General features: G+C 44.4%; 1 protein-coding gene and 1 long non-coding RNA gene across 27 annotated transcripts in view; one reads left to right on the forward strand and one right to left on the reverse strand.

Annotated features, from left to right (window-relative positions):
* LOC111249008 (nephrin-like) overlaps nt 1–15,334 on the forward strand; it is a 226,991-nt gene that overhangs the window by 191,352 nt on the left and 20,305 nt on the right. For all 18 annotated transcript variants that reach the window (XR_015327500.1, XR_015327499.1, XR_015327501.1 and 15 more), the window contains 6 exons: nt 372–677; nt 999–1,304; nt 1,707–1,805; nt 2,899–3,099; nt 3,410–3,715; nt 14,394–14,684. Coding sequence is in view for 12 of the 18 variants with exons in the window: in XM_022802241.2 (XP_022657976.1) it covers nt 372–677; nt 999–1,304; nt 1,707–1,805; nt 2,899–3,099; nt 3,410–3,715; nt 14,394–14,684 (1,509 nt within the window). In the remaining 6 variants the exon portion in view is untranslated. The remainder of the gene's footprint in view (nt 1–371; nt 678–998; nt 1,305–1,706; nt 1,806–2,898; nt 3,100–3,409; nt 3,716–14,393; nt 14,685–15,334) is intronic.
* The window catches only part of LOC147756317 (uncharacterized), a 102,695-nt gene that overhangs the window by 81,501 nt on the left and 5,860 nt on the right, over nt 1–15,334 (reverse strand). Inside the window, exon 1 of one of the 9 annotated variants that reach the window (XR_015327510.1) lies at nt 4,471–5,220. The exons of 3 other annotated variants lie outside the window; for them this stretch is intronic. This is a non-coding gene — a long non-coding RNA (uncharacterized LOC147756317). Of the gene's footprint in view, nt 1–4,470; nt 5,244–14,677; nt 14,942–15,334 lie in introns of those variants that run through there. 5 more of the 9 variants (XR_015327512.1, XR_015327513.1, XR_015327508.1 and 2 more) reach the window with 5 other exon arrangements.

Raw genomic sequence — 15,334 nt, forward strand, 5'->3', positions numbered from 1 at the left:
CACACAAAGGAATATATATATCCATCACGGTTCGGACAATTTCTGATATATATTCACATAGAATCTGTATTTGTCCTGCGTCTAAAAAATCGAAAGGCTATCCTGCTCACGCAACCATATCCACCTGCCCATACGCTTCGTGTAGTTATTGTTTAATGAACATAATGGCTTTTAGGTGTAATAAAAAGTTCTTTCTAGTAGCCTCGACACACTTGGATTTAAGACGAATCCAATTTGGTTGTATGGTTTCTACATGTAATTCGATGTGCAACGTACCCATTACTACGTCCACACAAAGTGCGAATATGTAACAACATTTCGTGTATATTATGCACGCGAAACGGAAATTTGCTGATTATGTTTTGTTCCAGTTGGTCCCTTTAATGTGACAGTGCACCAGGTAGGCCAATTGGTTGCAAGCCACAACGCCACTTTTGAATGCCGCACAGGCCCATCTAATCCTCGGCCAGAAATCACTTGGTGGAAAAATGACAAACTCGTCGAAGCCGGTCAGCAGGAAATTGAAGTGAGCAGCATCCATGGTGGGGTAATCATAGTAAGTCGTCTTTCGTTAAACCCTCTACAAGTCAATGACCATGGCGCCACAATCCGCTGCCAGGCGACGAACCGTGCCCTGCAACGGAGCGAGCATCATACCGTGGACCTGATTGTTGATCGTGAGTTCGAACTGATGTCTACTTTAACGTTGTTGAGGCGTAGCAATGCCTAATTGTAAAATACGCCACTTGACAACCTCTGACGTCTTCTTAAAGGTTCCGAAAATAATTTCGAAAATATCAGCCGTGCCTTAAATTATAATATAGAAGAAATAATGCATAGTTGTCGTGTGCGTTCAGTTGTTACAGTTTTAATTCAATGTTCATTTAGGAACCAGGCAAAGCAGGTTTCGACAGCTCTGGCCAGCTCTATCAAAGCCCAACATAAACCATCTGGTTTAATCAATCTATTTGATAATGAAATGTATTTTCGTTTAACAGATGCCCCTGTTATAAACCTTCGAATAGACTCATTGACGTTCTTCGAAGGCGACGCAGCCCTTGTACAGAACCTTGTCATAAGCGCTTATCCACCAGTAACCCGCTTCGAGTGGATGCATGAAGGCAGGCGTATTCCACTAGCCAAGGAACCCGAAAAATATCGAGGGGGGCCAAGACATCGAATTACCTACCGGAACGATGTGCTCAACTTCACTGAAATTCATCGTAATGACTCAGGCGTTTATATACTCAAGGCGCAAAATGCTGTCGGTTGGGGAGAAACCAACTTTACCATTGATGTTCACTGTGAGTAGCATACCACAATAACTATTTGACGTAATACTGTGAACTTTGTTTTTTGCAATAAAGGGCCAATGCACTTCAATGATTGACCTACGCAAAATAACCCACGCAGCTCTCCATTTCAGTCAACATACAATAGATATCAACCAAGTCTCTACAGACAGTACGCTAATACACGTCACGTCTATGCGTAATCTTTCTCTACACATGAGACATGCTAAAGGTCGATCTCTATATATATATATCTATCTATATCTATATATATTTATACAAAGTATAATGGGTTGTATCAAAGATAAAATAGATTTGACCTAGGACTTTATGCTAAACAGAGTTTATATGTTATTACTGTGACGACGCGGGATGGGAGGCAAGGGTAATCTCACCATAAGTGACTTTTTGCAGACCCCGCATCGATAACACACATTGACGAGGTCGTGTATGCTGACGATGGAAGCAACCCGAGCCTGCAGTGTCAAGTCGATGCCCATCCCGTCTACAATGGTAACCGAGAGAGCTTCGCTGAAGACAATTTTCTACGTTAACGTTAATCTGATGACTCGTGCAAACTCGATATTGTATATACCAAGCTTTTTTTCAGAGCTGTTTGAATTTATTCGACGAAAAAATAGCTTTAACATCTCAAAATAAAAATATTTTCACCTTTTTTACAAAATGTCAGGTACAGCTTTATAAAGTTTTAACGCCAAGGCAAGCTTATCTTTTTGGATTGCCAAGATACCATGAATTGAATGGACGACTAATTAGCTGCGTTTGAATAGTTTCAAAATGTACGTTTTATCGATTTTCTTTATCATAGCATAATTTCTATGGAACACCCTCCTTTATTGTTTCTGTCAAGGCTACGGTGGCTTAATTATTCACGTTACCTTGCTGGCCATAAGCGACAAAGTAAATATTTTCGGCTACCTAACTAGCTCGTCAGAGTAGTCCTTCATACTTAAAGGGAACATCTACCTCTGGATTAAGCTGAAGGAGACTTTTCGAAGAAGTCAAAGGGGGACCTGACAAGAGCAAAACAATTGCAGCGGTTCGTTGTAGCATAATGAGTAACAAAGAAGGACATAAGAGGAAGACCTGAAACAAAAGCTCCTTTTGCCCTGCTTCTTTTTACATCTTCGGATAGAGTGTGTCCCTGCAATGAGCATGGCGTTGTATGTAGGCCCTCTATTAGCAGTGGTACTACGAATATAACAAGGATCTCCGCGTTACTTTTTGCTGTTCATTCTTATTGTTGGCTGTCCCTGAATTTCTCACACCGCATGTCCGTGAAATAGAGCTCATGTAGGCGTTTGCGTTAGGCCGCCAATTTTTAAACAAGCTGGCGTTGTTATCCAAGCCCTCCTGGTGACGTTTGGATTCCGTTTTGTAAAGAAATGTTTGACTCTGCTGTTGTTAAATTTAGTGTAGGCCTGACATTGGAATCATGTAAATGTCGTCCGAGGAAGAAACATAATTGCTGCCTGTTACTGTCTAGCATTGAACGAACAGTTTAATCTCCTCACTATACGGTGTATTTTTTCTTTGTTTTTATTTGGCATATTTGTGCTGTGTGATTTTATCATGAACCGTACAGACACAATTTACTGGGAGCGCGAAGGTTTCGACATGTCCCGAACGCGTACAACGTTTAAGGGCCGAGCGGACGAGAAAACCGCTACCTCTTTCCTTACGATTTTCAATGTATCCAAGGCTGATATTGGCGTATTCAACTGTATTGCCAACAACAGGCTGGTAACTACCTCAGCGCAGAGGGGAGCCATGCTCGTTGTCAACTGTAAGTAACTAATATTTTATACTGGTTCTATTTCTCGACTGGCTAACGACCATGATTTTTAGCAGTAATAACTAGACGTTATCACAAATTTCTATAGGTTTGATAATACTACCTATACAATGTAAATGTGATCTTCAAATCTATACTTGTTACTATTGGTGTAAGACTAGTTAAACACAATATTTTTTCAGTAGTGTTCATTTCGAGAATATTAAGATACTCAACCGCTGTGATATGTATATTGTTACACATAATGTAGCAAAATCTATTTCATAGAACAATAAAACATTGATGCTTCGCTTAATTACAGTCAAGCCTAAAATCGAACGTCATCCGGCGTTAGCGAAAGCGGCTGCAAATGAAACTGGTACTGCACGTTTGCCATGCCAAGCAAATGGGGCTCGTGACGTGACGTTCTCGTGGCGCCGCAAAAATGTTCAGTTACAGCCGGGCGCAAAATACGAAATCATACAGAGACGCCTGGAAGGAAGCTTCGTCCAATGGGAAAGCGAACTGGTCATATCTGACGTGCGGACGTCGGATTATGGAAACTACACCTGCGTTGCTCACAATGATCTAGGATCAGATCACGCTCAAGTGCTTCTGACTACCGTCGGTAAGTCGCTCTGACCATCGTCCGGTACGTGTCCCAAATGGTTGGCATAACAACGCCTCCAAGGACACATGTCATGATCTAGCGGGTCACTAAGGTATTAGTAACTAATTCTACGATAAAGGACAATCTGCTTGTCAAATGTATATAACTCATGATCACGTTAAAGGGGACATATACACAAAAGCTATTCTAAATAATATGGGACTAATGCAACCGTCTCAGGACCTTTTTACAGATTCTTTCAACTTTTTTTAAAGTAAGGCAGATTTCCTCATGTCTTTTATGTCAGATACATTCTTTTAGGCCTATAAACATACAAAAAAATTCTTATAGACTTTGTTCTTTAGAGAGCTATAGGAAAACGCCCAGTTAGATTAAGGGGAATCAGTAAGGAGAGCATGATACGAATGCCTAGTATATTTGTATGTTTGCCAGAGTTTCTTTTTAATAACTTTGATGGCTCTAATGTCACATATTATCCAAATCATACTTCACTTTCGAGCACAGAAAGACTTTAGTATGTCTCTCTTACGAGAACAACTAGCAGTTAGATTAAAAATAGTCCGGTATAACCGCTTGCCAGAATAGGCAACATATAGTTACTTCAGTTTCATAGTGTTTATTCGTGAATGACGTCGGAGTTGTCATATTGTCACGTATAGCGGATACGTTCGTCCGTTGCTTTAGGAGAAAGAAATGTGCTTTATTGGAGGAGATGATTTTCAATACAAGATTAAGATCTCGATGCAGCTTACCCCCGGTCGCAGAAGAGAACACGAGGCGTGTGTAGGCTTGAATTTTTAGCCTAACATTTTATAGGACCGGAAATCAACTTTTCCATACACCGTGTTCCATATATCCATTAAAGTAAAGCGAACTGTTGCAAACTCCAAGGAATTAAGGTGTCACTTCAACACACTGCTATACACTCAGGCTGCTGATTGTTGCTATAGTGGTAACTGTATGAGATTGCTAACATCTACGCTACCGGCGGAGTTCACTACGCCGATGTTCCGCAACATTGCAGTTGTATGCGTTTGCAGCGTATATGATGGGTGCGACTGTTTGTCCATCTCTCAGAGTGTGAGTCAGTGCGTCAAGCGGAATAGGGGCGTCACAACTAGGATTTCATCATTCCGTTACATACTATCGTCATAACACGACGTTTGCGACAGCAGTAAGGGCTCGAAAGCAGTTCTATTCGAAGTAAGCGCTGTGCCGACTGAGGATGCGGAGAAATACTCAGTGCTGCGTTTAGCTGAGCTCAAGCGGTGAAAGAGAAAGAAAGAACGCCAGCCAATAACGGCGGCACCTGGGAATGTTGCCGAATCAGCTAACGGAAACGGTTAGCTATTTTATACTATTACGACCGGCATGACTAACGTGATGAGCGGAGCAGCGGACAAGGGAAAAGGAGAGGGGCTAAAAGGGGCAACCGTGCACGACCGCAACCTAGCCAATCCAAGCATGGTTGTGTTGTCTACCAGCTCACAACTGAACCTTCCTAAAACCAATTAGCCAGCAGACTTGTGATGATGGCGAGTAGCTAGCGGCTACTGCTGCTTGCTTGGTAGAGCAGCTGCAACGGCTGTTGGCTTCCAAAAGGACGGCATTAGAGAAAAGGGAGGGAGAGAGAGGGGACACATGTGATGGCGGATGCGGTTAAGATGACGATGTTGACGATAGAGCGGTAGCTTCTGGGATACTAGACCCGGATCCCTGGAGGATCCTAACGGGAACGCCATTGCATCGCAATGGTCAACGTACGGTGGAGAGCTTGCTTTCGAGCCGGGTCGCGCGTATGTGACTATATGGATTTCAGTAGGAGCAGGAGAACCATGGGACCTTCCTGTGGGGACAAACCGGTTAGACTCACTCGCTCGCTGCTGCAGGGCCCGATTGTTTGCCCTAACCATCGGTTTCGTCGACGCTTTTCCTGCACCTTGGGCCCTCACAGAGTTGCCACTGCCTTTGCAGTGATTATGTGTAGTTGGTATCTATGTCTGTGTCTGCGTAAGCACGCGTGTTGGCAATGTCCAATCCAGATTAGCCGAAAGCGGCGACTAGCTGCACTTATGCTGCTTAGTAAGGGCCAGCGGTCTCGCTTATTGGGCTTTAGTGGCTAAGAGGTAAGCCCCAATACAAACATGACATCCGCAGAATCCAAAGCCCAGTCGAGACTCAACCGATATCAGAGTGTTTTCTGGTTAAGCGGAGACTCTATGGACGAGCCAGTGGTAAGCGGTTCAGCCAAAGCTAGCGTTTCCACTAGAGCATGAGATCTTCTGGGCTGGTAAACAAACATCGTTATTTTCCTTACCACAGCCGTTCTTCCCTACCCCCATCAGATTGCTCGTTTTGAGCCGGACTCACTTGTAGGTTGTTGTTTTACCACTGTTCGGCGAACGATGACGCAAATTAAAGGTAATTGCACAACATTTCTCAGGATCTACATCGCTCAATCTATAATAGAAGAAATGATAAAAAAAAAAATAACCCGAGTGTTGCTATTCCGTGGAGTGAAGGAAGTGACAGTCACTCATACACTTTGAATTTGGTGCTGCTGAAGACATGTCGTCAACCGAAATGCCATAAAAACATATATGTGCTTTGTCAATTCGGCAATGTCACTAATGACCTAACAAGACAAACCTTACCTTACCTTAGCATTAAAATTTTGCATGTTCTAATTAAGAGTTGTAAAAGTATAGGTTAAACCTGGCAATTGAAACGCTTGAAAGCTTTATCAGATTTACTAGGAGTTATCTGAGTTTACAGGGTGCTTCAAGAGGGTAATTTCAGGAACTGCTGAATCTCTATAATATATAGACGACACCATTTGCGCTGATTTCTGGATTGGATACAGAAAATGGAATGGTAGCTACAGCGGCAGCAGCAAGGTCATTCTACCCGCTGTCTTTTAGCCGACCCGTTGGTACGCCGTTGGTACTCCCGGACGAGCACCAGCAGCAGTGCCAAATTGCGTGGAGCCGTGTGCGTTGTTGTCCTTTTAACGGCCGGGGCGGTGGGGGGGGGGGGGGGGGTGCGTATAGTCGGGCAGTCGTGCCTGTAATAGTAGTGGTGGCGATGGCCGTGATGGGCACACAAAACAGAAAGTATAGCAAAACCAAATAAGGACAACCACAAACATAGCGGCCAACTTCTGTGACGGTTAGCCGCTATCCCCTTTCCAATTCATACGATGGGTTCTGCTGGTAGAATAAAGCCTTCCGCTACTTTTATTTGATACTTTCGCTCTACCTAATGACCAGTAAAGGTATTTGTTATTACATTAAGCTACTCAGAGGGCCAAGTGGGACAAAGAGGACAAAGTGCTAGTTTCCTGAGGCCTCATCTGCATGTACATTCATAGAGATGTGTTTCCTGGTCTATGCATATTATGGGAATCTCTATCAATGGACGAATACGGAGCAGCCATTTGGCTTTAAAGAACGACAAAGACAGAGATAATAACAATATTCATATTGCCATTGTCGAGGGTATATTTGGATCATTGCATTCACTCGTATCTTCCTTCTTGTCCTCTTCGCCACTAACGTACGGTAGCTTGAATAACTCGGCGCTTCTTGCTGGCTTGGCGGCAATTCCAGTACCAGTTGTAATAGAAATCGGGTTGCACGTATATCTGAACGACGGACATGGGCATCCATTATCTTGCCAAGAGGCACTCACAAACGACAGAACAAGAGATACACGGGGCAAAGCAAGCAAGCAGTATAGCATAAGTTAGCTAATCACCACCTGCGCGTGATGACTGCATCCAGGTACATAGGCGCAATGAGCGGACAGGAAAATGGGGAACATGCGGCAATGAGCGTGACATGAGAAAATACGCTCCTATGAGTCTAGCTGTGTTATACAGTGGCAGCTATCTAGCTACCACCGCTACGGCAGCAGCAATTGGTTTAACCGTGGCCAGTCTACGACATCTCGCTTGCAAACGGGCTTATAAACGCCCTTTGGCCCCACCCAACAATCCAGGGAGTTCGAGCGTGTTCTCCTAGCACTATACATAGACGCCTTTGAAGCGCTTGGATTTCCTATCAGCTTTCTGCCCTGCCTACTTGCACGACGTTTCTGTATGTATACAATGCGTTCCGTACACATGCCTTTTACGAGGACAACGATGGCAACCACCGCCGCTTCTACTAAGATTGCCAATGGCGTCACGACAGCTGCGGATATGATTGATCTGCCTATGAATACATTATATACAGCAAAGCGCGGGGAGTAGACTACAGACCAGAGAATTCAAGCCACCACCGCCGTTGCCGCCAAGTACTGGTGTTCTGAGCCGTTCAGATCGCACGGGTTTGCGCTGTTCGACGCTCAACTCGAGGAACATCGGAGCCAGCAATGACTAAGCGCATTATTCAAGAGTTTGTTCGACTCTTCGATGACACCCACTCATCTATGCGCGATTTAGGGGAACATCGAAGGGCCGTGAAAGACGCAAAGAATCTATGCGTAAGTGTGGACGTAAGCCGAAACGACAGATCAACGAAAAGCGGGTCAGCTTTAGTTGGCGGCAGCTAGGGTGATCGCTTTTCGTACGATGTACACGAGGCAGAAGAAGATATTTGAGTTACTGACGCCGGCAGAATCGGTCAGTGACGCTCAAGCAAAATACCGTAAGGAAAAAAAGGACTTGCGAATTGTTCGGGCGGACGGAGGTGGGTCGATGGTGATTGTAGAAAATAAGTTATGGAAGGGAAGCGTTGCGGAGATTTACGAGATGTGAGTGACACTCGTCACTCAGGAGCCACTGAGTTGTTTATTTGGTCGCTGATACCGACACCGCTTCACTAAGTCGGTGAGTAAAAAGACAGTAGAAGCATTCGGCTTAAGCGACCGCTGGCTAATAGTGAACATTCTTGTATTCTCTAAGTAGCGGTCTTGGTACCGGCCTTCGTGCCAATCGTTTCCAAATCAACAATCTGATTCCAATCGTTTTAACTTTAATGATTTAACACAGCGTTCTGCAGACAAAATCGTATAGCTGTCCCTTGTTTAAAGTGTATATGAAGTCTATTTAGATGTACGAACGTTAGTGTGTTAGCACCGGCTTGTTTGAAGAATGACCTGACGCCGTGTGCCGTCGTCCTCCATCGTATCGGGCACCCCACCGCTCCTGGTTGGTGCCTATATTCTAGATGAGCTGTTACTTGAATCGTCGTTCAACCCAATTTGAAGCGGGACATGGCGCGCTCGCGCTCTGAATCGTTACCCTCGGCTGCCCACATCTAGCAGGTTTGCAGGAAGACGACCGTAGCATGCACTGTCCAACGATACTGCGCGATTCTGCTCCGGATCAAACTGGTCACCGTACATTCAAGAAACGCCTTATGCCTTCCATAAATGCTCGTTGCAAATATCTACGCAAATATTTACCTACGCCATTCGAATCATTAACTATATTGGCTGATACTTCGTATGCCATCTTTGAGGCTACCCTAAATTAAGAGCATTTTGTAGTGGTAAGTTGAGAAACACATCTATACCTGGAGAGAACAATTATAATACATAAATAATAATAAAGGAGGAACAGGTGGAAGCGTGGATGAGAGCGATAAAAATGACAGATTTCGCTCGTCTATCGTCACAATGAGTTGCCTTTAGGAGAAATTTATTTCGAATTATTGCGGAGTAAAGTACAAAGGCATGCCAAATTGCGTGTTTCAGAAGTCAAATGACTATCTTATCATGTGTGCTATATATACACACCATGCTGCACGTACAAAACATAGAATCCTACTTCCTAGATTTCATGGCCTTACGTTTACCTTGAATTAGATACACATTACGGATGACGTTGTCTATAACTACGCCGTACCTACACAACTACGCACTAGTCATTCGGACCCATAATTAAATATCGAGCGCTTTGATTAAACACAATTTGTTGGTTCTTTGAAACAACACAGAGAACCGTTTCCACTAACCTATTGAGGTAAATACAGTCTACTTTACTATTGGCCTGTTTCGAGCGATTTCTATTTGGATTAGTCGAACGTAGTACATAGACCCAGTGGATCTTTCCCAAATGAGCTCATATAGTTACATCGTCGTTAGCCCCAAATGTTCGCTTGGGCCATATTTTCCCTTGATGTTGGCTTCCCTAGAACCACCACCATCGCCGCTGCTGCTTCGTTTTCTTCCGCATCCTCGTTGTTCGCATCGTCCGCTCGCAGTGAGAGGAATATGTACCCTGTGTCCCATTTGCTTTCCCAGCGTTCCTGCCCTTCTTCTTTACTGGTTCTGCTGCTTGGATTCAGCTTCCCGGAATCCTAGTCAGCAAAATACTGTTTGGCAGCCAAACGAAGAAGGCTAGATATGGCTTCTGCTATATCCACACTGTACGAAGCACAATTAATTTTGATTAGCCGATTGGTCGTTCGGCCTCTGCTAGAAACGAGTCTACGCTAGGCCTTGGGCACTGCTCTTTTTCCCCTTCTATCTCCTTCTCGCCTGCTTACTGGCTTGACCTAACTATAAGCTTACCCTCCGTCCCGAAGCGCTCCCTATGCTTCTTACTCATTCTTCTTTCGTATTTTTCGCCAGCAACGTACAAAAAGCAACCACAATGTATGTTTATGTATGAGCAGGCGAGACATGTGTTTTTCCTACCATATTGTGGCAAGTATTGTTGTATAACGTATTCACAACGTCAGCGAGCATGGTCTTTATGCTTTGATATTAGCCCAAGTTCTGCTTATTTGCAAATATTTCTGTTAGGAAAGGACGATACTTTGGTCAAGGGTTTTCTTTCTACTAAACGAGGATTGTGAGTGGCCAATCAATGATCTAATAAATGTTTTAAGCTGTATATCCGGTATCGCCGTTAAGCACCAGTCGGGGTCTTAGTTTCAAACTTATTAAGTTAGTGATCAAGTTGTGTAAGCAACCATGGTAACGCTCTACGAATATGAAGACCTTTATTATGAATTCAAAATGATTTAATACATACGCACATCAAGAGAGTGTCGTGTTGTTGCGCTTGCAATTTGTAACGCGGTCTTGCCCTTTGCACTATTTTGCACTGAATAGTACAAAATTACATAGTTGCCAATTTGGTTTAACAGCTTGTTCAAGCTGAAAAATAGAACGAATTCAAGCAAATGGAAAGAATTATGCTTTTCATGAAGTTGTAGTTTTAACCACAATGATCGCTAGCGGTACTGAAACGACCGAACAGTTGGTTGTTTGGTTCGCTGAATTGCCGTTGCGGTCACCGCTGCAAAGCGGGGTGCATTTTGCCTTGCCTATTTTACACGATTATATGGACCGGTAGGGCTCTGACAGCAACGAAGCTGAAAGGACGGCCTTAGAGACGGCGTCCGCTAGTCGAAGTAAGGGAGTGCGTGTTATCGCGGCGTAGTTGGCCGTTGCTGGATGCTGATGTCGACGGAAACGTGTAGAGTTCATGATGGGCCAGGGGGTTCATAAATCTCGCCTTATCTACATCTTTTTCCCCAACCCCTGGAAGCATCTCATATGAGCTCGTCCCAAATCACATCATACCCACTTTCCTACGGTGACCACCTCGAAGTACCAGCCCCCTTTGACATTGTTCTGCACATCTACTGCTTTTGGTTCTTCGTTTAAATTTTGTCGGAACGGGAAGATGTCCTCTTGTGCAGTGCATAGACGGGCAAGCAGTCATGCAGCCAGACTTATATGCCTTTTAGACCTACCTATAAGCTTGTAGCGAAGACAATCACTTTCGAAGGTTGCCCAGTCCGAGAACAGGATGGATAAGGTACGTGCTTCAACTAATCTTCATGTTGTCCACGTTCCTATATTCACCACAGACAACGGACATCCTTCATCGCATTTCTATGCTACTTCTTCTTGAGACATTATTTAATAAAAAAAGAAATATTTGAAGCAATGGGCTGGTACAGACGTATATATGTTTGTATAATATTTACATTGAAAGGCTATCTACTGTTTCGTAAAGATCTACGCTAAAATGGACGATATGTGCAATAGTCTATTAATGGAGTTGTTCAGCCGGACTACGTATTAGTACCAAGAAAAAAATAGGCTATAAATTCGACACGCTAGACATTCTCTAGAGTGATATTATTTTAAGGGGTGTCGATCCGTACTGTGCTATACAGTCTCTCTGAGGCTTGTTTACGTGTGCTTATGTGTAAAAGTAAGTGCCGATGTATAGATGCTCTTCCATAGCTGATAGCGATATCTGCTTTTAGCATCGTTGCTACTGTTGCTCGTCAGTAGGCTTGTTCGTAGAGAGTATTCTCCAATAGCATTACGGCTGATAGACCCGTATAAGAACAGAGTGAGCAAGCAAGCGAGCAAACGGGACCTAGACGAGTTCGCCTAGATCAGCGTCGTTCTCTTGATGGTTATGAAGCATCAACATCATTGATGCCGCTTTTACTGCTGCTGAAGCTCAGTGAGGCTTTTTTCGTCGCTGATGTTTGCTACGTTGATTTCGTGGTAACAACACCAGCGGTAGCAGCAGCATTTGCCTTGCCTGGACTCGTGCCGCCTTTCGACAAAACGTAGTTCTCATTCCCCTGGTGCGTGCGAACGGCCCACGTTGCCGGGTGCTTACCCATGTATCGAATACAACGACTACGACGAGGTACGAATATCATCATGCACACCCATACAGCGAAATATACATGTCCCCACTGTGTATGTGTTAGCAGCGATGGCAATGGCAGCAAAAGGCACAAACGAGAAAGATCGAAGGAGACGACGGGAGGGGAAACCTAATGCACCGATACCGCCATTGAACCTCTGCAGCGGGCTAGCCCTGAACAACAGCAGAGTCTATACAGCACCTACCTCGTGTTTATCTCTCTCACTGCCCACATACACGCACACATACAGATCTATGAAGACATCACCGCTTCCAACGCGCAGTTCCATCGAACAGGCTAACGTGGCCGGCTGACGCCGATTCTTTTTGGCGGTATCCCTTAGAACAGCAGCATAGCCACGATGCCTGGATCCCGTCGTCCGCTTCGGCTCCTGCCATTCCTGTGCGAAGTGACTGGGTCCCGTTGCAGCAACCCGTTTCGACCACAGAAAGCAGTAGTAGCGTTGTAGATGGGTACGGTTATCGCTGCCGTCGCCAAAATAATGTTCTCTCGAAAGAGAGCTTTAGACCCTAACACTCTGTTCGAACACCACTCGGCTTCCAGCAATCAAGGTCGTAAGGACCTTAAGTATTAGCTCACAAACTGTGCAGGATAACAAAGAGTTGAGCGAATAGCAAATCGTAGGCACACGTTCGCAATTTCATGATCAGAACGTGTGGCAACTGGATGACGCGTTGTGTTTTACGGGGGTTAGCAGTTCGGGGATGAACAGGAAAACGCCAGTGATAATACATACGACCACAAAGAGGGCAGGACGGGACAGAAAGAGAAGCGTGTGTACGCCCTTGTATGGTTACGTACGTATGTGTGAACGCGAATGTATGTCTTGGCGGGGTTTGATGGTGGTGCTAGTACATTTATGAAATTGCTCGCTTTTACCAGTGCTTGTTCGCGCTTCTGCTGTACTATAACCAGTTTTATCCGCGGTTGCCGTTGCTGCTACTGCTGTCGTGCTATCCAAAACGGCAACGCAAGCACGGTGTTGCGGACCACCGCGTCGCACAGAGGCCGAAGGAAGCAAAGAAAAAGGGGAGCATCAGGGCAGGATTACTACTTTTGTCACACCCAACTCTTCCTGGCTAAACTGGCGAGGATAGCGGAATTGGGTGCCTGAGGTGATCGGATAAAGGGCTTCGCATCCAGGTCGGCCTTAAGTGAGCTTTGTAGTTATGGGATGACTGTATACTGGTGCATTTAGGCGAAGTCTGCTTGGCGTCGTGTTTGTGCGTAGGTCTATAAGGATAAACCCAAAAGCTGCGACCCCTCAGCCAGAGACTGAGCTACCGTTTGTGGCACGGTAGAGTAGCGAAATAGCGTTTTGGAGTGGAATCGAATAAACGGCAATCGGCTAAGAGAGACAAAAAGATAAAGGAAGAGAAGATAAAGTTGGTTGACGGGCGAAAGCGACAACGACTTTGACAGCAGTCTAAATACCACTACGTCACAGCCCAGCCAATGACAGCGGCCACTGTTTTGTTCAGTGTCGTCTCGAAATGATATTTGGGCATCGTCGGTGCACTCGGGAAAATCAAAGCGATCAAATACAATGAGCTGATGTCTCAGTCTCGCGCTTTCGGTGATTGCGGGTAGTAGTCGAGAAGCCAAAAAGAAACACGTATCTCTTTTCTGGGTCAGAGGTAATTTTGCTCACTTAGATGTATCGCAGGCAAGACGATAGAATGTGTAGACTTAATGTTCGGCAACCAGCACAAGCAAGCAGATGGGTCCCATGACTATAGCAAATTACCACAAAAAAAACGTAGGCAGGAGGTTTGGCCTTCAATGTACAATCACGGTATTATTAAAATATGTGAATTTATAAACGTGACGAAAAATTCTTTAGGTTGAATTTTTAATACTTGTTCATCCTTGTTACTTCTTGTAACCGCACAAAAACAAGTAACGGTTTCGGTTACTTTTGTACTGAACCAGACTGATGTAACCATATATATTGTAAAGATATGGTGATTCTCACACCTGGTATACCAATAATATTTGTATGTCTATATTTCATTTGACAGGTTCGCCTGAGATCCCGGGGTTCGTGTCGCTCAGTAACGCAACTTACAATTCAATGACAGTTAGCTGGCAGCCAGGGTTTAGCGGTGGGTTGGCGCAAAGCTTCAAATTGCGCTATCGGCCACGCGACAAAGTACAGGAAGGCTTTTCCTATCGAGAGGTGCCAACGCCAAAACAGTTCAATATGACGGTGTCTGGTCTGGAGATGGACACCGAATACGAGTTTAGTCTATTAGCATACAATTCCATCGGGGAAAGCAATTTCAGTGAGCCGATTTTTGAAAGGACTCTAGGTAAGTCATTATAGGCATTACACTTGTTTTCTGCATGCTTCACAATTCGTCACTTTTCATATCGCTAGTTTTTACAGATGAATGGTTTTATTAGGACTTTTTGTCAAGTTATATAAGACATAAAAATTCGACTACAGATCTTATTGGTAAGCTCAAGTGTAAATATTAATAAGGTTCTGTTGACTTTTCGTTCGAGATCCACGGTTGGAATTCATGTTTTCTTTTCGATATTACCAAGGGCCGTCTTCTCGCTCCATCTGTAACACACGCGTAAAACGAATACCGGAACGCAACGTTTTCTAGGAATCCAACTTTGTATCTATTGACTAACTGGCCAAGCACCGCTTGTTTTAGCAATTTTTCCGTATACAACAACAACTAAGAACAGGCCATCTAGATGCTATGCATCTAGATGGCCTGTACATCGTCGTCTACATTCGCTAACATCGTCGCGACACGTTTAGCCGTAGTCTAAGGTGTTGGGCTATCGAAACAAGATAAATATTGATTCGGTGCAGTTTTCAGAGTACTACTACGGAGGTCTAAGATGAGAAGTTTTCAACAGGCATGTCAAGGCGCTGCCCCTTCGAGCTTTATACGTAACTACGAATGTGAATATATGCTGTATCCCTCACTCGTTGTGTCGTCTA

This window comes from Varroa destructor, unplaced genomic scaffold (genome assembly GCF_002443255.2).
Source record: "Varroa destructor unplaced genomic scaffold, Vdes_3.0 BEIS01000004.1, whole genome shotgun sequence".
In the NCBI taxonomy this organism is placed as follows: domain Eukaryota; kingdom Metazoa; phylum Arthropoda; class Arachnida; order Mesostigmata; family Varroidae; genus Varroa; species Varroa destructor.